General features: G+C 43.3%; 1 protein-coding gene across 2 annotated transcripts in view; it reads left to right on the forward strand.

The window, feature by feature from the left end:
• PAK1 (p21 (RAC1) activated kinase 1) overlaps nt 1-24,818 on the forward strand; it is a 93,164-nt gene extending 68,346 nt beyond the window's left edge. For both annotated transcript variants that reach the window (XM_075592640.1, XM_075592641.1), the window contains 7 exons: nt 3,129-3,177; nt 5,293-5,405; nt 6,187-6,304; nt 7,088-7,187; nt 8,595-8,791; nt 12,816-12,953; nt 24,416-24,818. In XM_075592640.1, coding sequence (XP_075448755.1) covers nt 3,129-3,177; nt 5,293-5,405; nt 6,187-6,304; nt 7,088-7,187; nt 8,595-8,791; nt 12,816-12,953; nt 24,416-24,502 — 802 coding nt within the window. In that variant the 3' untranslated portion in view covers nt 24,503-24,818. The remainder of the gene's footprint in view (nt 1-3,128; nt 3,178-5,292; nt 5,406-6,186; nt 6,305-7,087; nt 7,188-8,594; nt 8,792-12,815; nt 12,954-24,415) is intronic.
• Nucleotides 24,819-25,989: the final 1,171 nt, after the last annotated feature.

Below are 25,989 nucleotides of genomic sequence, written 5' to 3' on the forward strand. Positions count from 1 at the left end.
CCTCCCAATAGGCATAACCCCCCCTCCCCTCCCAATAGGCATAACCCCCCCTCCCCTCCCAATAGGCATTCTAACCCCCCCTCCCAATAGGCATTATAACCCCCCCCTCCCAATAGGCATTATAAACCCCCCTCCCCTCCCAATAGGCATTATAAACCCCCCCCTCCCAATAGGCATTATAACCCCCCCTCCCAATAGGCATAACCCCCCCCCCTCCCAATAGGCATTATAACCCCCCCCTCCCAATAGGCATTATAACCCCCCCTCCCAATAGGCATTATAACCCCCCCCTCCCAATAGGCATTATAAACCCCCCATCCCCTCCCAATAGGCATTATAACCCCCCCTTCCTTCCCAATAGGCATTATAACCCCCCCCCTCCCAATAGGCATTATAACCCCCCCTCCCAATAGGCATTATAACCCCCCCTCCCCTCCCAATAGGCATTATAACCCCCCCTCCCAATAGGCATTATAACCCCCCCCTCCCAATAGGCATTATAACCCCCCCTCCCAATAGGCATTATAACCCCCCCCTCCCAATAGGCATTATAAACCCCCCCCTCCCAATAGGCATTATAACCCCCCCTTCCTTCCCAATAGGCATTATAACCCCCCCCCCCCTCCCAATAGGCATTATAAACCCCCCCTCCCAATAGGCATTATAAACCCCCCTCCCCTCCCAATAGGCATTATAAACCCCCCCCTCCCAATAGGCATTATAACCCCCCCTCCCAATAGGCATTATAAACCCCCCCCCCTCCCAATAGGCATTATAACCCCCCCTTCCTTCCCAATAGGCATTATAACCCCCCCCCTCCCAATAGGCATTATAACCCCCCCTCCCAATAGGCATTATAACCCCCCCTCCCCTCCCAATAGGCATTATAACCCACCCTCCCAATAGGCATTATAACCCCCCCCTCCCAATAGGCATTATAACCCCCCCTCCCAATAGGCATTATAACCCCCCCCTCCCAATAGGCATTATAACCCCCCCTCCCAATAGGCATTATAACCCCCCCTCCCAATAGGCATTATAAACCCCCCATCCCCTCCCAATAGGCATTATAAACCCCCCATCCCCTCCCAATAGGCATTATAACCCCCCCTTCATTCCCAATAGGCATTATAACCCCCCCCCCCCCTCCCAATAGGCATTATAACCCCCCCTCCCAATACGCATTATAACCCCCCCTACCAATACGCATTATAACCCCCCCTCCCAATACGCATTATAACCCCCCTCACAATACGCATTATAACCCCCCCTCCCAATACGCATTATAACCCCCCTCACAATACGCATTATAACTCCCCCTCCCAATACGCATTATAACCCCCCTCACAATACGCATTATAACCCCCCCTCCCAATACGCATTATAACCCCCCTCCCAATACGCATTATAACCCCCCTCCCAATACGCATTATAACCCCCCTCACAATACGCATTATAACCCCCCCTCCCAATACGCATTATAACCCCCCTCCCAATACGCATTATAACTCCCCCTCACAATACGCATTATAACTCCCCCTCACAATACGCATTATAACCCCCCCTCACAATACGCATTATAACCCCCCCATGACGGGGGTATATCTGCCTTTCCATTGGCTGGCTGCCGACTACGTGATCGCAGCACGGGAAGACAAAATTCTTGTCTTCCCTGCTAGCGTTTGCGTCATCGCACTTTGCGCACACACATGGCCACTGGGGCATGCCCCATAGAGGGCTGTGCTGTGGTGTGTGGCAGGCGCAGCAGCAGCCACTGCGGACCTCGCCTAAGATTTTTACCGAGGGGGATGGGGCTTCTCTGGTTCGTCTGGAGCTGGATGCAGTGAGTGCTCACTGCTCAGCCATGCGGGGGCGGGGGCGGGGGGGTGCAGGAGAGGGATTGGCTGTGTGGAGTGACAGCGCTGCCCCCGCAGCAAGCAATGAAAGGTCAGTGAAAACCCCCCAGCTGCAGGGAGAAAGGGTAACGGTACGTCGTACAACGCTATCTCCCTTACATCCCCTACGTTTTCCCCATGACACCCGCCTTTCACTCTACCTTATTACCTCCTCTCACTTCCAGCTGCCCGCTGTCTGGAATTCCCTACCACGTACCATCTCTCTCCCCCCGGCTTCCAGTTATTTAAAAGCCCCCTGAAAATACACCTTTTCAAGGAAGCCTATCTGGCATACCACTAACACCTACCCCTCCTCTAACCCTGTTGGGACCTGCTGTGCGGTTGGACAAAACTCAACACTAACACCCCCTAACATCTACACTTCCCAAACCTAAAGGGGATCAACGGTGCGGCTTGACCACACACTGTCCCACAACGAGCAGCGACCTCACCTTTTGTTGTGATATTGCCCTTTAGATTTGAATCCTTTGCGGGCGGGGCCCTCGTTACCTTCTGCATAGGAGAACAGAGCTTGGGGATTACATATTATTGTAGGAACAATAAGAGAAGGGGCAAAAACATCCTGAATACAGTGAAGATGCAAAGTACAACATTTCACTTACTGTATCAATCCCAAAGTGTTGATTTCCTACAGTTTGCACACTGTAGGATGTTGGAGAGACAGCGCAAACGTGGGGAACGTGTGATACGCGCGTGTGCACGCAAGTGGTTTTGTCAGTGCAAAATAAAATGTCTAATATACTGTTAAAGTATACAGGGCTATATGTGTATGTTTGACGTCACACTTTGGTAGGAGGGCTTGCGGTAGGGGTGCACAAACTGGGGACTCGTGGGTTTTCTCAGGGGGGGGGGTGGCGTTTACAGAGTCCTTGCACTCTTCCCCAAGGCATTTTTAATTACATGCCGGGGGACCGCGTGAGGCCTCTGTAACTCGCTTACACTGATTCAGCTGGCTTTGGGCAACACGGTGTCATTTGACTCCCGTCGCCATGGCAACTGACGTTGCGGGGTCTTGTGACATCACATGACCCCGTAGTGTCGTTTGACGCCGACACAGTTAAGGGGGGAGCACGAGCTCTGGGGGAGAGCAGGCAGGGGGTGCACAGCACCAAAAGTTTGTGCTCCCTTGACTTAAGGTATTTGTAGATGATAGATGGTTATATGAACACTATACTGATCAGATATTTCACACTTTTTTCTCTTGTGAAACAGAGCGTCTGGAACAGTTTATATTGCTGTGGACATCGCTACCGGCCAAGAGGTAAGACTTTGAGCGTTACATATTTATTTCTGATTTTGGAATGATGGTTTCTAACAAAATACAAAGTTCTGAAGCAATCCTGAATCCTGCGAGTACCGGTTCCTGTGCCCCCCATACAACCAGTGCAGCCGAATGCTGCATTTCCGGATTTCACAAAATCCGGAGTGTTGTCATTGACCAAGGACAAATAGGAGGCAAAAGAGGAGTATATTAATACGTAGGCTCGCTAAGGGTTCCCAGACAGAAGTCATCCTATTTGGAGACCTGAAGAGCAGATCAGGAAGGAAGCCCTCAAACAGGAGACGGGGACTAAAGCAATAGGTCTATTGAGCCCAGTACTCCTGGGATGGCAGAATGCAATATATTGGTCATCAGTTTTTCTTTTCCACGATCTATTCATGCTCTGCAGACAGGACAATATTTTGGGTGGGAGTGCTGTACGTACAAAATCAATAACATACATTAGCATAATGTATACATATATACCACACCCATAGCTCTAGTCCCATGACTGCAGAGTATGGAAGTCCTTTAAGGTAAATAGATTTGTACATTTGTCCCTGTACTTATTCAGAAGTGCAACTTCCTTCTTGTTGAGGTCTGCTCCTGTATTTAGGGTTGCCAGATGGCTTCTGCAAAATACTGGACACAATGGTGAAAGGTGTGACGCACTCGAAACACACACCGCTCCATGCTGTTTCTTCCTCTCCTTGGCCCCACCCCCAGGCTCCTGACACCACCTCCTGATTGGCTGCTGCTGGGTAATGCAGCCAATCAGGATGGAGGAAGCTGCCAAGCCCACTAGCAACAGCAATCTCGCGGCCCCCCAAGCCAGTCACGTGACTATGTCCAGTGTTGCCTCTCATTTTTTTACTGGACGGAGTGTCCAAATACTGGACACCTGGCAACCCTACCTGTAGTACATCCTGAGATGTTAAATCACAATTAGGTTGTGTATTCATCTTCATTTGTCTACATCTTTTGGGGGAATTCCCTTGGAAGTGTGAGGGTTTTCTCTTCAATCTTTTACATCAGGTTTACTGTGAAACGAGGGAAAGGGGCTTCAGTTTCTCACTCCCGCCTTACTCCTCAGCTGCACTTAGGGTCATTATTATGTGATTTTTGCTCTGTAACATTTCTGGAATTGTGACTTCATATTTTCTATGAATTGGGCAACAGAAACCTGGGTCATAGGAAAGCAGTTTAAATAGCTCTCCTGCCACGCAGAACATCCAGACCTGAGGGCCATGGGTAGCCTACAAGGAAACTGCAATGCTCTCTGCCGAGACACTTGGAACAGTTGTGGCTGAATAATCAATCATCTCTATTCAATATACGGACACAAATCTTCTCCAGCATAGGGAAGTGGCCTCACAACATTGAATAAGTCTTAGGGCGATATTTATTAGGCGGTGCTATTACATAAGACGCCTTTCAGCTCACTCCCTTTTAATAGGCTTTAAATGCTCTTCCAGCGCCAAAGAGCTCTTGCGTTATAGCTCTGCTGTATAAATATGGGCCATAGTTTTGACAACATTATTAGATATGGGTTCCTCTACTGCAAGAGTGGCCAACTCCTGTCCTCAAGGGCCACCAGCAGGTCAGGTTTAAAGACCATCCCTGCTTTAGCATTGGTGGCCAAGTCAAATTACAGCCACTGAGCCACCTGTGTGGAATCCGGGGTATCCCCAGTACCTGGCCACTTGGTGGCCTTTGAAGTATGGAGTTGGCCACTCCTGCACTAGTGTTATTTTCTGCATGTTATTTATGCAGTGTGCTGTAGGACGAGGACTCCTGCTTGGTGTCCAGGTACACACCCAGAAATCGATTTGATAGATAATTGTAGTTCACGCAGCACGTGTGCTAGCCCCAGGGACCGTAACGTCTGAAAAACTGGGCCCGGGCAAATGGCATTGCTGCTACAAAGCTTAACAAAAACATTTGTCTTGTAGTGCTTTATTTCCATTATGATGTGCCTTGGTGTCTTCTTTTATTACAATTAAAATCCGCGCCACTGTTCATATTTTTTAATCCGCGCCACCGCTGGTACCCGTGTCGTTCCCTTCTTCTTGTTGATCATTCTCACAGTCGTCTCCCGATGTCTTGTACATGCAGGTGGCAATAAAGCAGATGAATCTGCAGCAACAGCCAAAGAAAGAGTTGATCATCAATGAAATCCTTGTGATGCGGGAAAACAAGAACCCGAACATTGTGAATTACCTGGACAGGTAAGTTACGGGCAGAGAAACTGCCGAGCTGTTGTAGCAGATGGTCTGAAAGTAAACTGATTGAACCACTTCACTGCTCTAGAGCCTTTAATGCAGCCAATGGATATAATCGAAACCCAGACATCTAGTATGTATGTCACCAAGAGAAAAATGTGTGAATGTGTTGGATTTTTCAATTATTCGTTATCCAGTCTATTTTTCTACATATACAGACAGTACTCAGGTTGCTCAAGGTAATGGGACAGATAGCGGCGGATCACTACACCGCTTGCAATTTAATTTGGAGATCCCTCGCTTGCAGAAAGCCACATGGAGCTGGTGATCATTGTGAAGAGACACATTCAGTTTAATGGCGCCAGATGATTCTCCTCTGTTGTAAAAAAATAAAAACTTCAGGGCAGAGATGCTAGGCAGCCTGTCTGCACATGGTACGGATCCATCAAAAATAGGTTATTTTACTTTGACCTGCAAAATACACTATCCCAGACTTTCTAGAAGAGGTCAGGCTCAGAATAAATCCTATAAAGAACCATAGCACACTGTGTCAGAAGGGCCTACAATATGAGGTTATGCAATGCAGTCATCTGGCCCTAAAGAGAGACAACAACGCAGTTACTATAAATGTGCTCCGTCATTAATTACATACATACAAAGGTGCAGGGACTTGACATGTTGCCTGCAATGCATTGTGTTGTGTTAACAAGTTTCATAACTAACAGAATAAAATAACGATGACTCTTGTATTCTAATTGGTTTTTTTTCCCTGTCTGCCACTTTCCAGTTACCTGGTGGGAGAGGAGCTGTGGGTGGTGATGGAATACTTAGCCGGTGGATCCCTCACAGATGTTGTAACAGAAACGTGTATGGATGAAGGACAGATAGCGGCTGTGTGCAGAGAGGTGAAACCAGAATCGAGGGCGGCTTCCCCTTGTGTCCTCATTACGATTCTACCAAATAGAGTGTCACCACTTTATTACCAGTGCTAATATTCATTACTTTTCCTTATAGATCAGTGTTGCATGTATTTAGAACCCACATAAGGCACAGGTCCCTACCCCAGGGAGCTTGCAATCTAATCTTTGGTTCGCAAGACACCAGGATGTAAGGACTTGCCCAACGTCACAAAGAGCTGACACTGATTTCAAAGCGGTTCACACACTTCAGATGCCTTTTTTTCTGGCGTCACCCAGTTCATTTTAGAGTTTAGAAGGGGAAGACGGAAGTTCGTTCATCAAGAATGAAAGGAAAGTTTCTGGTTGTGTTGCACGTGAAGGAGATTTGGGTGTCTATTTGTCAGTCTACAGCTGCAAAACTGGGACATAAAATAAGCAAATAAACCATATCTGATTTATCAAAGCATAACATCACTTTTGATTTAAGTAGTACTCTTTTTGAATCCTTGATACACATGGTTTGCAGCTGCGGGACTTTGATAAATAGACCTCTTAGCGGTGATTTGCTTGTAAAATGGGAAGAACAAAGCAGACAAGCAAATGTTTTCTGGAGCACATGAAAACCGTTCAAGGACAACAGATTAGATTAAAACAAAGGCTATACAGAGGTTAATGAGCATTTATGCTTAATGTATTCTGTTTATTAGTGTTCACTCCCATGATCTCAGTCACATGAATGAGTCTGTTTGTAAACTTGTAACCAATCTCTCGTTCGTCTTCTGTCTCCAGTGTCTTCAGGCTTTGGAATTTCTACACTCGAACCAAGTTATTCATCGGGATATTAAGAGCGACAATATCCTTCTGGGGATGGATGGCTCTGTGAAACTAAGTATGTTCATGCTAAGCATTCTAGCTAAGCATTCGTATCCAGTTTAGTGTGATGCCCGCAATGCTTTGCTGTGAGTGACCTGTTCCAAATGGCTTCATATTAACATTGGCTCCACTACCAGAAGGACTTTTCGCGTGTTGCTAAACCATAAAGCTTTCAGTGACAAAGGGTCCAACAACAACGCCACTTGGGGTTACTGCAAGGATTTTTAGACTGCTGTGGCAGCATGGCAGGGGTTATGTTATTACTACGTGCGTTTCTTGATGCTCCTGTGTTAGGGTACTTTGATGCAGTGGACTGGAAACGTGGTCATTTAAGTTTCTGCATCTCTTGCCATCTTATTTCTCCCATGTTTTGCGTCCCCGTAAAAACATCCAATAGGAATCTAAATCTACGCTGACACAAACTTGCGTGAAATGTATGGCTCCTACATTCTGCCCGGTACTCCTACAATCAGAAGCTTGCTCTTAAAGCAGCGATCCACTATATTTTCTTGAAGCTTACCTGGTCAGTTGTCTAGCACAAAGACATTCCCTGGTCTTGCCCTCCCCCCCCCCCAGGAAGAACCCAAGATGAGTGAATTTGTCGGTCCTGACCTCTATGATGTACAGTTTTCACCTTATTCATTGGCTCACTAGCAACGAATGTGATTTTCATTGCACCGCCTTACTCCACCCAAAAAAAGCATCCCAACCGAGTTAAATGTTCTCGTCCTCGGTACGTCCTGCGCTGATGATCAGCATGGGTGATCATGTTTCAGTAAACCCCTTGCTTCTCGTTACATTAAAAAAAAAAAACTTATTTTTCTGCTCGTTTACATTTTTTCTCCATCCGCTAAATTGCTGGTTTAGTGCATTAGGCCTTATGTATTTGTTAGGAGAGTTGCGTGAAGATAAAGTTACTTGCCCAAGGTCATCTGGAGCTTGGCTTTTGCAGAGGGATTTTTATCTTCTGGCAAAATCCTCAAGGTCCATCTGTGTTCATTGCTTTCATGTCAAAGTAACAAAACAGGGCATTTATAATCTAATATTTGTGAATAGCATACTTTCCGTTTTTGGTAGGGCACTGTAAATCTGTTTATATATGCAAGCTCAAATTGCAAGAAATCAACAAGGTAAATATACATCAGAGTGAAGAATAAGAACGATACATACAAATCGTACAGGATAGAGAATAAAGGCCAATCCCTGACAGACGGCTTAAAATAGGTTACATATTTATTGATGAGGCTCTCGCTATTAAATGCCGTGTTTTCTAGTCGTTTTTGTATGGAATCTCCCCATAAATGCATTGGAAGGATAAAATCGTCAAAGCACTTAAATGCATTAAAAAAAAAACATTGTTAATATGAAAATTACACCACACGATCAACTTCATTGCTTTATTTTTATTCTCTTTGCTTTCTAGCCGATTTTGGATTTTGCGCCCAGATAACCCCAGAACAAAGTAAACGCAGCACCATGGTGGGGACTCCTTACTGGATGGCCCCGGAAGTGGTAACACGTAAATCTTATGGTCCTAAAGTTGACATCTGGTCCTTGGGGATCATGGCCATCGAGATGGTAGAGGGGGAACCTCCTTACTTGAATGAAAATCCTCTCAGGGTAAGTACCACCGTTCTAACCGCAATACTATAATTTGCCCAAGCTAGTCTTGGAAGCCTCATGTCTGTTGCTTGAACAATGTGGAATGTTAGGCCTGGGACATAGTGTGTTGGGAGCGCGCTGAGGCGCGCTCCTGCTCTGCCTCGCCTGCTGAAAATGGGGCTTTTCCTGTCCTTGCAGGCGAGGCAGTGAGTGCACTCAGGGGGCGGAGCGGGAGGTGGGGCTAGTCCCCCGCTCCCATTGGATGGGAGCGGTCACGTGACCGCTCCTCTGCTTCCCCGTGCAGCAAATTTCAAAACTGCCTGTCTCGGGGAAGTTTCTCAGCCTCCGCACGCATCAGCGCGCATGCGGAGGAAGAAACTATAGCCGCGCTGATTACAGATGCAGGGGCTTTGTGCATCTGTTCAGCGCGGCTCAGCGCCGCTTGGGTTCACTATGTCACAGGCCTTAGGCTGCGCTTATAGTTCTGGCGCCTGCGACGTTGCGCAGCGCCGTAGCAAGTACATGCAGTCAGTCGCGAGTGCCCGGTAGTCAAAGGATTTAAACTTTTTTGGAGATCGCTGCGTGTGACGTCAGCGGCACGTGAGTGGTTCAGCCAATGAGGGCGAACCTCTCGCGGCCACACCTCCGCCGTGCCCCCCAGTGGCCTTTCTTGTCTCCTGCACTATAAGCAGGAATCGCTATTACGACGGCTGACGTCACACGGTCGCATATCCGATCACTTAGCCAGCACTATAAGCGCAGCCTTAGAGACTGCAACAGGCTCCGGAACACTGCCTCGATTTTCTGAAAGGGTCTCCGATTGTGACCTCTGTATACTACAATTGAAGGTCAAATCTTCCGAGCTCAGTAAATACCCTCTTTTGTGAGACACAGATGATAATATTATTTTGTCAGGTTTGTACAGGCATACCCCGCTTTAAGGACACTCACGAGGAAGGACATATCGCCCAATAGGCAAACAGCAGCTTGCGCATGCGCCTGTCAGCACGTCCTGAACAGCAATACCAGCTCCCTACCTGTACCGAAGCTGTGCGCAAGCGGGGAGACTATAGAGGGTGTTACAAATGCGTTATTTACTTCAGTTATGCACGTATATGACGATTGCAGTACAGTACATGCATCGATAAGTGGGAAAAACTTTAAGTACATTTTCGCTTTACATACATGCTCTGGACCCATTGCGTACGTTAATGCGGTATCAAACCTTCTTTAGTTAAAAAAGAAAAAAAAGTAGATTAGTCTCAATCACTTATTTGTTATTCCCTGACCCCTTCCTTGATCCTTCCCAAGTATTTTGAAACTGCCGTGTTTGCTCTCGCCATAGTCGCATTGTCTACTTTGTAACCGTTGTACTAAAAAAAAAACACTTATTTTTTTAGCTTCTGAAAAATCTTGGATCTTGATATTCAGATGATTTTTTTATTTTTATTTTTTTCACATTTTTTAACACCAATGGGATTACTTTTCTGTCCCAAGCCTTTGTAATAGCAAAAATAAACATTATCAACTCCCAGTCCCTACATTCCTCATGCCTGTCATTTTATTGAGCAAATCATATAGAATGAACCTTTTTTTTATCTCCTAATTCTATATAACATGCGGTTATAAACTCTTACGGTTTTGGGTCATTAACGTTCATATTTTAGTTGAAAGGGGAGTTTGCTTCGATGCATATTATGTTTAATAATGCTAACCCTGCTCACCACACACACATCTCTAGTTATTTTTCCCTAATATTGTTGAGACTTTACTGACCTAAAACGAAAATGACATTGAATACAGAAACATTTCGGAATACAATAACAGCCGAAATCATATGAAAATGAAGTATGATGAAACAATCTTAAATGAATGTCATAGCTAAGAAAAGATTGAAAGGTGCAAATTTAGAAAGAAATTACATTTGGGGGGTGGGGTCTCCAGATCGGTTGTCAACTAATACCAAAGGGAAGACCTCAGCAGTAATAAGCAGTTATACTGTTTGTGTATAATATAACACATCTGCCCAGGTCAAATGCATTATCTTGCGGGGTGTAAGTAAGCTACACCATATTCATGGTATTACAAATCTGTAGGCACTTTTCTCTCAATGTTCCTCTTCTGTAACACCATCTGAGAGCCTGTTCCATGCATCCACTACCCTTTCAGTAAGAGAATATTTTAGCATTCCCTGGGCCACTGTGACTGCCTCAGTGCTTAGTCGCCGTATGCCCTTGTGGTACATAAAAACCTCAGTGATTAGGTCAGAGTAATTAGGATTATCCTTATAATATCCTTATGAGTCACCGATTCAACCCAGATACTTGAGCCAGAGTGTAGCTTTTGCAGGGTTGTCAGACAGGGCTGACTGGCACAGGCAATTCCCTGGTTCAATTCCCGGTGTCGGCTCCTTGTGACCTTGGGCACGTCACTTTATCTCCCTGTGCCTCAGGCACCAAAAACAGATTGTAAGCTCCACTGGGCAGGGACTTGTGCCTGCAAAATGTCTCTGTAAAGTGCTACGTGAAACTAGCAGCGCTATACAAGAGCATGCTTTTATTATTATTATTATTATTGCATGTTAACCCCCGTCCTGCAGGAGGGACAAGGAATGCAGAGGACAGAGGACTGGTACCCTCAGGCATTAATAGCTACTACTCTTACTGTCAGTACCTGATGTTCTCTAACCCACTGCTTACATCAATGAACATATATACCCATGGATACACACACACACAGGCTCTGCTACGCAGTCTGAACAGATATACTGATCTATATACCATATATTATTATTATTATTATACACAGATATGTACATTCGCCAAGAAACACAACCCCACATAGGCATATACACTTTTATATTCTATGTAAATTGTAAGCCTGTGTCTTGGTGCTTATTGGTGATACGCGCCTGGTTTGGGTTGAATGAAAACCCACCTGGATATACGTACATTTCAATGGTTGTATCTATATATAAATGATTTCCCAACTCCATGAAAAATCTGTCTGGAATTGTATATGGTGTCTTTTTTTTTTTTTTTTTTTAAATCTGGGTAATTGATCTATTTTTATTATTCTTACTATTTCTAAACTTGTTTTTTTAATTGTATTTTCAGCAATCATTTGGTGAAATTAGGGCGTAGAGGGGTACAAAACTTAAGATGGAGGGTGGGAATGGTTTACATTCATGTCATACAGTTTGAAACCACTTAGATACAATCATATATAATGGGACTAGACAGGACTACAACAATTAAGGATACAAATATATTTAAAGCAATTAACTGGAAGTAAATTAAATGAATAGAAAGAGGAGATGGAAAAAAGACCTGAGGAATCCTGGTTTTGCTGTTTGGCTGATTACAGACTTGGTTCCAAATATTTGGGTTGGTTATACGCCTGACAGGTTGTGGTTTAGCGACATGTTCCTGGTAGTGACCAGCTAGGTTCTCCTTATTTTTGTACCTATCTAGATTTGGAGTATTGTTCTGGGTAAGTTCAGGTCCCCATTTAACTCCTCCAGGAAATTCTGAACTGTACTGTAACCCAGTCATTTTTTCCATCAGACCCATCCTAAATCTGTCCTTTACCTGACCTAGGGATGGCTCTTGCTTCCATGCCTTTGCTATTTCGCACCTAGTAGCAGAGTATATATGGGCCACTAGTTTGTTTTCATATTTTCCGAGTTGTTCTACTCGTTTACACAGTAGTGCTGTTTAGGGGGAAGGTAATCCCCAGAACCACTTGTATCTCATAGTGGCTTCCCATATCCATGTGATCTTTGGACGTTTCCACCATGTATGTTGGAAGGGCAGTAACAAGATTTTAATAAGAAACGTAAATAAAGCCAGATATTTCAGAATATTTGTGATTTTTTTTTTTTTTTTTTTTTCCATTGTGCTGGTTTTTATTTTATTTGACGAGTTTCTTCATTCACTTGAATATTACATTTAGTGCCTCATAATAACGGTTATGACCATGAATACTGTACGTCATTCCTTCGTTGATTGGCTGTTTTCTCCTCCCCCCACTGTTCAAATAGGCGCTGTACCTTATTGCTACAAACGGTACTCCAGAGCTGCAGAACCCAGAGAAGTTGTCAGTCACTTTCAGAGAATTCCTCAACCGGTGTCTGGAGATGGATGTGGAAAACAGAGGCTCGGCCAACAACCTTCTCCAGGTAAAGTCCAACTTCGCATCTCCATGAGGGCAGAGCCCGGCATGCAAAGGCATAGCCTTTTTCACTAGAAGTTTTCCAATGTCATTAACAGCCCCAGAAATGTAGCCATGTTGGTCCTTTTTTTGGTGTGTGAATGAACCGTTTTGAGGAATGGGATGCAGAGTAATGACCAGTAGCACTTTTTCAGAATAGTCTGTTTTTGAGCTACACGTCTCCTTTTAAACCCTACGAATTTCTTGTCCTCTCTTGGTACCAGTGAATGTGTAGAAATAACTAGATTGATGGACACCCATATTTACTATACTTTGCCAAGACTAGAGATGTACACACGTTTTGCCTAAAAGGGCTCCACTCCTGTTTCGGTCATCGGGGGGCTGGTTGTGACCGTGTGATTGGCTTCCAAAGCAATCGTAGTTGCAATCTCGGATGTCTCCCACTGTTTGGCATATTTTTGTCTACTTTGTCGTTCAGTCAATACCACATTTTCACTAATGTAAAGAACCCTTTTCTCAGCAACTCGCTGAATTTATAAACATAAAATGGAATCCAAATGACACGTTCTCTCCCCACCTTTTAAGCCAAACCTTAAAACTCCCCTCTCAAATCAAGCATCCCAATAGCCTGCACTCATGGCTAGTGTCCCACACCCACAGTCGCTCCTACCAAGGCCGCCAACAGAAATCATGGGGCCCAGGACAAATGAAAGGAGCAGCCCCCCCCCCTCCCCCAACCCATAGCGCACCTACCACGGAAAAATTGTTTAGCGTGCAACATTTACTTAACCCCCAATACATATAAAAATACCCCCCCCCCCAATACATAGAAAAATACACCCGCCACCCCCACATACATATAAAAAGATACCCCTCCCCCATATATATAAAAAAATACACCCTTGATACAAATAAACATCAGACTTACCTTGTGGATGGTCTCAGGTCAGGCCCGGTTCCTGCGGGGGGAGGGGGGGGGAAGGGAAGTGGCTTTGGGAGGGCGGGTGGCTTTGGGAGGGCGGGTGGCTTTGGGAGGGCGGGTGGGCCGTGGCTGCTACTCGGGGGGCCGGTGGCTGGTTGCGTGCCCAAAAATACTGGACACAATGCTAAAATATGCGAGACTCTCCCAATACATATAAAAATATAGCCCCTCCCCAATACATATAAAATGTGCCCCCACGTCCTCCCAATACATATAAAAATACCCCCCAATATATATATATAAAAATACCCCCCCAATATATATATAAAAAATACCCCCCCAATATATATATAAAAATATACCCCCACATCATCAATACATATAAAAAAATATACCCCCACCTCACCAATACATATAAAAAAATATACGCCAACCCCCAATACATATAAAAATATACCCCAACCCCCAATACATATAAAAATATACCCCAAGCCCCAATAAATATAAAAGTATACCCCAAGCCCCAATACATATAAAAATATACCCCAACCCCCAATACATATAAAAATATACCCCAACCCCCAATACATATAAAAATATACCCCAAACTCCACCAAATACATATAAAAAAAATACCCCTTCCCCCATACATATAAAAATAACTTGCCTTGGGGATGGTCTCAGGTCAGGCCCGGTGGCTGCAGAGGGCTGGTTGTTCTGGTGGGGCGGGGGGGGGAGGTGGGCGGTGGCTGCGGGAGGGCCTTGGATGTTGGGGATGGCGGGCTGGTAGCTGAGGGGGGGGGGGGGGCGGTGGCTGGCGGTGCTGCTGGGGGCAGTGACTGTAGGTGGGCCAAGCACTGCCATCCACTGCACTTCTTCCCTCACCTGTAGACTCTGTAAGGCTCCCAACATTCCACTTAGATTGTCGGCTCTCTGTGCAGGAATTTCCTTTCCTATTGTCTGATTTTGTTTGTTGCACTTCTTGTATTATAATTGCCTGTACTGTATTGTCTCTTTGGTAAACGCCGAGTACACTGTGTGCTATATAAATAAAGACATGCATACATACTATAGAAAGACATGTATCTTTATTGGGCGTTTCAGTAAAGTGTTTGCATAGGCTATGCTTGGTACATCCCTGCTGGATGCCGATTTTATGCTCAAGCTAATTCTTAGAGATCTTCGTCCTGCCCACATTTTAGCTTCCTACATGGACAGGTGATAAGATGAACATAAGCAGGTTTTTCAAATGAAAAATTATATCAATTGTAAAACTAATTTGATACTTCTGGTTTGAAACTTGTTTTGTCTTAGGGTAGGTAAATAATCTTCTGGCACCACATTTGAATAAACAATGGGACTTGTCACCTAACCAGTTCGTGAACCGTTTCAATGGTTTAGTATTTAATATAGTTGGGGCCAGAAGAGTAAAAATTTCAACCTTCTCCTCAAAATGATTTAATGGTTCAGTAAAACATCCCCCAAAATTGGATGAAATTGTAAAATATTCCAGTGTTTTCTTAGCATACTAGTAGTTAAAGGCACTTCCTTTAATGTTTCTGGTGATAAAACGCACACCTCCCCTATTGTTTCTTATATTTATTTGGATTTTTGTTGATCAGCGCGAGGATCGCCACTTAAAAGGAATTTCCCTGTCTCTGATTTTCTAAAGGCATCTTCCCCCATTTTCTCATCATAATGTTTGTTTAGAAATCTGTCTAAGATCTGCAGCTTGCGTGAAAAAATCACAGTAATCGAATGGTTCCTACGAATTCCCTCAAACTGCCCGTAAGGGATGTTCTTTAACCAACTAGGGTGGTGGTTACTCTTCGCATCTAAGTAACCATTACACACTACAGACTTCCTAAAAGCCTTGGTGTTACTGTGTGGTCCCCACATCAATAAAAGACCCATATTGTGTAAGAAATTCGAGAAACAGTTGAAGGGTGGGTGTATCTCCTATCCAAAGAAAAATATAATCTATGTACCTTTTCTACAATAAAACATGTGCGATAGGGGTTGTCGTATCAAATACGTTCATCTTCCCTTGGCCCCATTAATAGGTTGGGCATAGCTGGGCGTGAATGGTCAAATTTGTAAGAAAAGGTTCTCCAAAATGATGATGGGTTAGAATAAAACGGATACTATTGAAGATAACAGCTCTGTTCTTGTGCCATGTCTGGGCGTTCAGGTAAAAAAAACAACTAACATGGAGTCCCAGTTTGTGAGAAATACAGGTGTGTGTGTGTATCTATCTGTCTATCTATATATAGATATATATATATATATCTATATCTCCTGTACAGTACATCACGTCACCCATACACAGTTCTCTCGCCATTTTATCGTTCAAGATTTTAAGTAGTTCATTTGGGTCTTTCAAAAAAGGATCGAAGGTATTAACATAGATCACTGCGTAGATTGTAAGCGCTTCGGGACGGGGACTCCTTATCCTAATATCTACTTATATGTATGTAGCGCTTATTCCTATTAGGTCTCCAATGTTGTCACGTGTATTACTGCTGCAAACGCTATGTACACGGATGGCGCTATATAAATAAAGATATACATACCATGGTTTGTAAATGGCAATCCACATACTCCGATTTGCGGTCAGGGAGCCTATCCTTGAACTGAACTGTACAGCCAGGTGGATACCCCAATCATTTGTGAATGATGGGGAGGTGGTAAAACCCACCTGATCTCTGTGAATTATTAAATAGATAAAAGGTATTCAGACTCATTAAGAACTTCATTATTTTTTGATGTTAAAAGAAGTTTTCATTTCCTCAATAAAATCCTTTGTGGGATCTTTAAGGCGTTTCTTATATGTCGAATTATCGTTTTAAAAATATGAGCTTCATTCAGATAGTATATTTTATTTTTTCACTACTACAAACCTCCTCCCCATCTGCCTGTCTGATAATTATGGATTCATTCTCAGTGAGAACGTTCATAGCTTCTCTTCCTCTTAAGTGACATTTTGAGGTCATATTTCTTCCATAAAAAGACTTGAACTCTATTTTACAGAAATGGCGAACATATCTGACATTACCTTCAGAGATTAGAAAATTAACCATTGAGATATTACCACCAAAAATAAATGTATTTATAAAATGTTTTACCAGGAAGTAATACATTTGAGTTACCTCTCGTTTTCAAGTGAGTGGACAGATCATTTGTGTCTACAAGTTTGAATGGATTTAAAATATGGAAGTGGCAATTGCAATGAAGTCGGAGAGGCAGAGCCCCAGACATTCAAGATGCAATGAATGAATAAGGCTGGATCTATTATACATTGTAATTTGAAGAGAAATTCCACATTTTGCCCTTTCCAATCTAAAGGTAGTTTTATGGGTATGCTCGCCTTTTCTGTTAGCCAAGGTCAATTCTCTTTGTAAAAGAAATAGGACATTAAAATCTAATTTAAGTGAAGAGGAAAGAGCAGCTTTGAAAGGTCTCGCTGAGAATGAATCCATCATTATCAGGCAGGCAGAAGAGGAGCGGAGGTTTGTAGTACAGAATAGAATTAACTATCTGAATGAACCTCAGACATAATTCCCTGAAGATCCCACTAATGATTGTATTAAAGAACTTCTTTTAGCAGCAAAATAATAAGGAATACCTTTTATGTACCTAATATTGCACAGAGATCATTTGGGTTTTACCACCTTCCCAAAATTCACAATAGCTTGGTGAATCCACCCAGCTGTCCAATTCATTTCAGCGATAGGCTCCGTGTCCACAAATCAAAGTATGTGGATTGCTATTTACAAACTATGGCGACAGTTTCGATCCCAGTTGAACTACTTCAAATATTGAAAACGTCAAGAGAGCTATTGTATGGGTAATATGCGATATACAAACTCTATAATGTACCTTTTTATTTTTTACAAATTGGGGCTCAATGGTAATAAGTATTTTTATTTTTTACATCAACGTGCAGACGTGGCACAAGAACAGATTTTCTCCGTATTCATTTTATTGCAGCAATTTTTTTCAATTGAGGATAACTTTTCCTTACACATCTGTCTCACAGCTAAGAGAATGTAGTTGGAACGATGACCCTTTATTCCCTACGTTTTTTTTAATGTGGGAAAGGTATACAGATTTTTTTAAATGGACAGCAGATACACCCTTCAACTGTTTTTTAGACTCTCTTAACATTAACAATATGGTCTTACTTTTAGATCAAAATGGGATTTTAGACGAATAGTGTACTTCTTTTTACTGTGAGTAACCAACATCCCTTACGGAAAGTTTGGGCGAATTCATAGGAACGGTTCAAGGACTGATGACTTTCACCCACAAGCTGCAGATGTTAAGGACGGATTTCGAAAACAAAACATTATGATTAGAAAATGGCGGAAGGCGAATTTAGAAAATCAGAACCATTAGACCGGGAAATCCTTTTTAAGGCTGAGCTCAGACAGGCTGCTACACTACCGTGCGTCGGTGCGTCCGCGTGCCTCTGTCTTCTGTGCGATGTGTGCTCATCCCCAGCAGATAGAATGATGCAATTAGAGTCGTGACTTAAAAAAACCAAAAAACAAGTGTTTGTGATTGGTTGGCGAAGTACACGTGACGCGGTTGCCTCTTGAAATTACAACTTCAGTTGTCTCCTTCAAGTGCAGCGGCGTCAACGCTGTACTTCGCCGCCGGGTGTCATTTTCAGTTTGAAAACTCCCACAACACCAAAGCGAAAGAGTGGCAAACATGTGCGCGCACGTAAGCGCGCGCACGTCGCATCGCGGCCTGTCTGAACGAGGCCTAAGTGGTGATCCCTGCACTAAAGAAAAATCGGAATAATTGGAACAAACAATAGTGGAGATGTGCGTTTTATCACCAAAAAGAATAGGGGAACGCCACTAATTACTAGTACAGGCACCCCGCATTAACGTACGCAATGGGACCGGAGCATGTATGTAAAGTGAAAATGTACTTAAAGTGAAGCCCTACCTTTTCCCACTTCTCGATGCATGTACTGTACTGCAATCGTCATATACGTGCAGAACTGATGTAAATAACGCATGTGTAACAGGCTCTATAGTCTCCCCGCTTGCGCACAGCTTTGGTACAGGTAGGGAGCCGGTATTGCTGTTCAGGACGTGCTGACAGGCGCATGCGCGAGCTGCCATTTCCTATTGGGCGATATGTCCTTACTCGCGAGTGTCCTTAAACCGGGGTATTGTAAGAAAACACTGGAATATTGAATGTGATCCCATTTTGGGGGATGTTTTACTGAACCATCCCAAACTAATTTTCAGAAGAGTGCAAAATCTTAAAAAAATGTTTTTGCCCCCCGTATTAATTGCTAAACTCTCAAACCTCCACCCTGAGTCTACAAACTGGCTAGGTGACAAGTCCCATGGGTGTTTCACATGTGGTGCAAGAAGCACTCCCACATGCGATTATTTAGATGCCCAAGAAAAAACACACAAGTTTCAAATCAGAAGTATCAAATAAAGTTTTACAAATTATTATAAATTGTGAAACTACTTGTTGTCCATCTTCTCAAGTGGGCAGGACTACGATCTCTAGAAATTCTATTTTTTAGAACATAAGTGCAACATCCAGCAGGGATATATGCAGTATGGCCTATCCGAACACTAGACTGAAATGCACAATAAAGATATAGCGTGTCTCTGTTAAAGGGATTTAATGGGTACAGGCCAACAAACGAGAAAGCGATAGACTCTTGGGTCTGAGCCGTTTTGGCTGCACCTCCGTGATATCTTATAACACAAAGGTCTTAATCTAGATATCGATGTAGCAGGGTTTTTAGAGTAATAAAAGGGTGATCCCCCCCACCCCCCATCCTTTTTTTTTTCCTTCAGCATTTTAGGGTGTTTTAGTTAGTTCTTTTTAGAGTCTTCTAAATGGCTTTAAAAGTACTTTAGAAACCATAATAGTGTATATTTATTATACTTTGTATACTAATTTGGGAACATGTTTCTTTTGGAATACTTTTAGAATGACTTGGGCTTATAACCTTTTGGCCAAAGGGTTTAACTAAAAGACCCTTACTCATGAGCAGATTAGCACTGAGGTATTGCACTATATGTTGTCATTTTGTGTGTTGCGCTGGGCCTTTCTGTTTTTGTTTTTACTTTTAGAATGACACTTCGATGTACTGTTCCCACAGGTACTTTTTTCAACGTTATAGAATGACTCCCTATTGGAAATTCGAGACATATCCTTTTTTATAATTTTTTAGCAATGACCATATCTATATCTAGTCACTATCCCCATTATTAACATGGTTTTATCTATTTGTTAGTATATTATGTAATACAGTGCTTTGTATATCATCAAGTGTGTGATCATTAGGTTGTCCATTGATACAAATTCATAACTTTTTGTATTTGTTTAGTTGCCTTGATGTTGTTTTTTTTATATACCCTTTCAATTGCTATAGTATTATGGGGGTCTCAAGGTTTTATTTGTATGGTTATAGCAATCGGAGCATTTTGTAAGAGGTGTTCAATAATCTTCGATGCCCAATAGAGGGGGCGGTGCTTGATCCCCCTTTATATATAGTTATAATAACCTCAAGGTGTTAATTCCCTGAGAAGCGACGGTCAAGTTGCGAAACGTATAGGAATTGGTTCCCTCGTGAGGATACGTAGCGTGATAGATACGGCCTTTGGTGACCTCAGCGCGGGTTGAACTTTGAATGGCGCGCCAGTACAAACGGGAGGAAGAGGGATCCATTATTTTATCACACTTTAATTGGTTTTACTTTTTGTGAATGTATTTTCTCACCTTTTTAATGAGTTATACTGATTTTTATACCACCCACACTGGTTTTGTGTTCGCCCTTCCTCTCTTCAGATTGCATGTAAATAACAGCCTTCATTCATTTTTTTTTTTCTACTTGGATGGTAATGATTTTAGCATAACGGTATTCTCATACGAGCATGTTACTTTATTAATTTGCATGTTTGTGTTCTTAAATCCTCTAATAAACGCCTAACTCTGGAAGACAGCTGCGGTGAAACAGAAACCCCTTAAGCAATATCAACGAACGCAGTTAAAATATACCTTACACCAGCGGTGCGCAAACTGGGGGGGGGAACAAGATTTTTTGGGGGAGGTTGCGGGTGGTTGCAGAGGTCCTGCGCTTTCCCCGTGGCATTTAAATTAAATGATGGGGGACCGCGCGAGGCCTCTGCAACCTGTACCGAGGTTCAGCCGTCTTCAGAACGCGTGACCATGGCAACGCGGTCGTGAAGTGACGCCTCGGGGGTCATGTGACATCACAGTTGCCATGGCGGGTCACGTGATGTCATGCGATACCGCGCGAGGTAAGGGGGGGGGTGCGCCCAAGAATGGAGGGAGCCAGGCAGGGGGGCGCAGCAAAATAAGTTTGCGCGCCCCTGCCTTACACCACGAGATGTACAGCATGCACAGGGCACCGCTGTCTTCCTGAGCAAGAAGCAGCAACATGAGACTCTGCCATCTGCAGCATCAGATTTAGTGCCATATACGCCAAAGCCGCTGTTTTTGACCCAAAATTCCCAGAGTTCAGTTTGAAATTTCAGCCGACAATGGCCTCTTCTGCATATACAGACTTTACACCCATCGTTTATACGCACTGGCTGGAAAGTTACTGACTATTTGTAAATTATGCTGCAGTTTCCCTACATCGGGGTAGGTGTATCATGCACTGCGGCTGTGTTCACAACTTCCCTACTTGAGGGGGGCCTGCAAACCAGAAACTTCCCTCTCCAGTCCCTAAATGGGTTAATCCGGATTGGCTTGAAAGAGTAACTGTATATACAGTACTTTGCTATACCCTAGTAATGGGAAAAATAAAACCTTTTCCTCAACTTACAATATTGTGTTTGTCAGGAATGGTCCCGGAAATTCCTTTCCATGTAAAGGTGCAATCTCTATGGAGCCATATGAGAGTTCACAGAAGATTTTAGGAGGTGTTGCTTGGTGTGAACCGTAACGGCCGTGTAATAGTTTGTCCTGAAATGACACTTGCTGGATGTATTTACTATAAAGGAATTGTCCCAGAGTCACTCTGAATGTGATGTCCAACTTCTGGCTTTTCCAGTTTGGAAAGAAACCCAATGTCCATATGGAGAACGTCGAGCATAATGCTGGGAACAGGTGGCATCTCCTCTAGCATTAGTTCTGTACTTCAGTCCACGGAAGTTTGTCTGCTGTGACTGACAAATAACGTAAAACCAATGTGAAGAGAAGAGGTGAATTAATTCGTTAAAAATAGACTATCCCCAGCTTGTTAGCTATATTTCATTCCATTGAAATGTGTTGGCCTGCCACTCTGCTTCCTGTGCTCTCAACATGCTGCCCTGGTCAGATTAAATAAAGGTGACTGGGTATTAACATCTACACTACCGGGAAGGGACCTGTTTATCATACTTGATCGAGCAGTGTGAGAGGGCTGTGGGGAGAGCCAGCAGGATGTTGATTTGGGTGAGGAAGTTGTTTCTTATAACTATAATCGCCTCCACTGTCCCTAGTGTCGGACCCATCACCATGCCACTGATGAGACTAAATCCAGAGACCTGACCCCAACCCCCGCCCATCAACCAAGCAACCTCTCAGTGCACCTAACCCATCACCTGCCCATACTGTTCCTTCCCCTGCCCATCAACCAAGGAAGTTCTCAATACATCTAGCCCATCACCTGACCATAATGTTACGATCCCTGCCCATCAACCAAGGAAGTTCTCAATACATCTAGCCCATCACCTGACCATAATGTTACGATCCCTGCCCATCAACCAAGGAAGTTCTCAATACATCTAGCCCATCACCTGACCATAATGTTCCTACCCACACACCACAAAGACATGAACTATTACTGTATGCCCATCACATGAAATATTCCCTATGTAACCCCACCACATTTCACTAACTAATGCACAGTGCCCTGGATAAGGGCGCTATATAAATGTTGTAATAAATAAATACAGGTTGCTTTCGTGGTAATACCACCTTACAGATAAATAAGCACAGCTAAAAATATACATGATTTGTGCTAAATATTTGAGGAACTACTTAAAGTCCCAAATATATAATGCAAATTTTTTTTGTACAAATTGCCTTTTACCTTACATTTTTACACAAAATAATTATATTGTGGGTTTTTTCATAGCGATAACCAAAGCCGCATGCAGTGTATGCTCTGTGATTCGCTCTGGTTTTGGTCCAACGTAGATTTTCAGACTTAAAGATTTGTCTAATAGCTTTGCAAATGTAATTCTAAAGCGAGCAATACATTCCAGACAGGGCATTACATGTCTGTACTATAATGCAACTTATCCAAATGGGGTGTAAGTGATACTGATGCTTTAAATTACTTGTTCTCCCCTAAAAACAAAACGACATCCTGTTAGAGACTTGAAGGTGTGATACCCTTTGAAGAGATTACTTATATATTATTATTTTTTAGCAGTTTTTATTTGAAACTTTCTTAAGGAGACCCAATGCCTGTGGTACAGTTGTCTGCATGACAATCAGTGACAAGCCCAGTGATGGCATACCATTAGATCGGCTAGCTACCATTGTAATTTCAGTTCTTGGTATGTTTTGTGCAGTAAAACAAAAGCTAAAAATCCGCACGCAGGCTAAAGAATGAGTCGCGGACACAGATCTACCCTATGGTACAGTATGGTGAAGAAATATTTATACAGTCAAGAAATTGAGGCAACTGCACCTTTAAGGACCTAAATATGGATGTGGTGGAGATATCGTATGCTTTTGGGAAAGTTCTGTAGAACAGAAGATCATGTCTTCTCCATGCAATAAATGTGAATGATTTTGTGATTTGATTCCTTTGTCTGACTGGACCTAGATTCTGCTGGACTTCTTAGGTCATTCCTATGTGTTCTGGCTTTTGTTAAGGACACCTACATATTGTCTCCCTAATACTGTTTCCTTTCCTCTATTACGGCACCATGTATGTTATATACAGTATATATTTGTAATGATGTTTTAGGGAAGTACGTGATCTTACAATTATATTTAATAGAAATGTGGTTGTCAAATATCCCAGCAAAGCACTGGATGCGGATGGCGAGGAGTAATGGTTACACATCGGTTAATAGGGGGCATTTTGTCAGGCTCAGTGCTGCTACTTTTTAAGCAATTTCAACCACTGGGTGATAAACAGCTAACAATGCAGGGACTTCTCTTAACTGGGACAGAATTAATGCAACAGTAACTGTACATTAACCTGCAACTCGCTGTATAGAATAGGGGCCTTAATATTCAACTGCCTTTCTTAGACTGCTTACCATAAATACGTTTATATGACTATACAAATATATACACTGCCAAATCCCCAGTCATTTCATATGAACATGAATTACCAACATGTATGTTTAATTAGTTATTTGCATAAAACTGCCCTAACGAACTAAAGATATCCATTTAATAGGATTGAGGCACACCCCAAATGTACATTCCTCTGTTTGAATACGGTGCACTGTATCAGTAGTAAGCATATTACAAGTAAGTGTTGCATTCCACATAATGATGGTGTTTTTTTCTCTCTCTTTCTTCTAAAGCACCCGTTCCTGAAGATTGCCAAACCTCTTTCAAGTCTTACTCCACTTATACTTGCAGCAAAGGAAGCAGCGAAAAGCAACCGTTAAGTGGACACCATTTAGGTTGTGAGACTGTGTTTATTACATTGAGGATTTATAATGCATTTTATCCCGAGTCTTCAGGCTGCTGGACACCTGAAACAAGCATCAGAAGTACAGCACAGAAACTGCTGGTCCTAGATAATGTTTTACCCTCGATTCATGAGGGTGCTCCTTCGTACCTTTTAAAGAAAGAACTCTGAACATTGTTTATATGTAGCAAAGACAACATTTTGTTTAAGTCTCTTCAACTGTGTATTTTTTTTTATGATTTGGAGCCTTGACCATGTTGATCTGAATAAATTAAACCTTTGTTCTCATCTTTCCCAGATGGTCTGTTCTGACAGATCCTGTATTTCTTCTCTGCAGAATGCAGAGCTGTCTCTTTCTCTTGATTGCAAATGGTTGTACGTAATGGTTCCCTTCTTTAAGAATCTGTACGGTAGTTGGTAACGAGTTGAGAAAGTCAACTGAGAAAGTTGAGAAAATGACATTAGGGAGGGGTCTGAAGGCAACAGCACTGAGATCTCGGCAGCCATTTTGGCAGACTATCCTTGTCAGCCATTTTGTCTTGTTTGCTCTAATTCTTGTCTTCATTCATTTTGTTATGTGCTGTTCTGTCACCCATTTTGTACTGTGCCGTTTTCTGTGAAGTAAGCTTGTATGTGTGAACGTGTGAAGCGGAGATTGGAATGTTGCGCTCCCAGCAGATTCTCTTGATCTTTAAAATCTAACCAGCTGCAAACGAAAGGGAGTTTGAAGGGAGTATGATAAACAGGCCAGAAAATAATGAGAGGGCTCGTTAGCGGTAACTGGAGTCTGAGATAAGCACAGCTTCTCACAGTGAACCCCGCAGACCACTCAAGGCCGTGCTAATTTATTGATTTTGCTCTGTGCCGTGACAGAAATGGGATTCGTGTGTATTGGTTAGAGCAGAGTTTCTCAAACCAGGGTGCTGGGCAACCCAGGTGTGCCATGACCTGCCATGGGTTCCGCCGACTCTGGGGGAGAACTGGGCTGGCTGCTCTGCTTGTACATCCCGGGCTACCTGTAGAAGTATCGTCTGGGGTCCGCCTCTCCTTTCTCAGCCCAGCACAGAGGGAGTGAGAAGCCTCACCAGACAGCACAGGTGGAGCAGCTGACCTGTTTGAGGTGTACGAGAGGAAAGATTTGAGGGATTTACATGGGGAGGGTGAGAGGCTAGTGTATTTTGTGGTGTGGGAGAAGGTATGTAGCTTAAGAGAACGGGATAAATGTGGTGTTTTGTGATTAAGAGGGAGAGTGTTGTGTGAGAAGGGGGGTCAACGTGGAGTGTGCTTTGAGTAAAAGGTGAGTATGATGTGACGATGAATGTGTTGTGTGTAAGAAGAGGGCGAGGGGAGGCGTGCTTGTGAAAAGGAGGGTGGGGGTGTGCGTTTAAGTGTGGTCTGAACAGCAGGGGTGACCCGAGATTTTATTATATATTGGTCCACTGATCGTGGAAACAAACACGGTGG

The sequence above is a fragment of the Ascaphus truei genome, chromosome 3 (genome assembly GCF_040206685.1).
Source record: "Ascaphus truei isolate aAscTru1 chromosome 3, aAscTru1.hap1, whole genome shotgun sequence".
Classification (NCBI taxonomy): domain Eukaryota; kingdom Metazoa; phylum Chordata; class Amphibia; order Anura; family Ascaphidae; genus Ascaphus; species Ascaphus truei.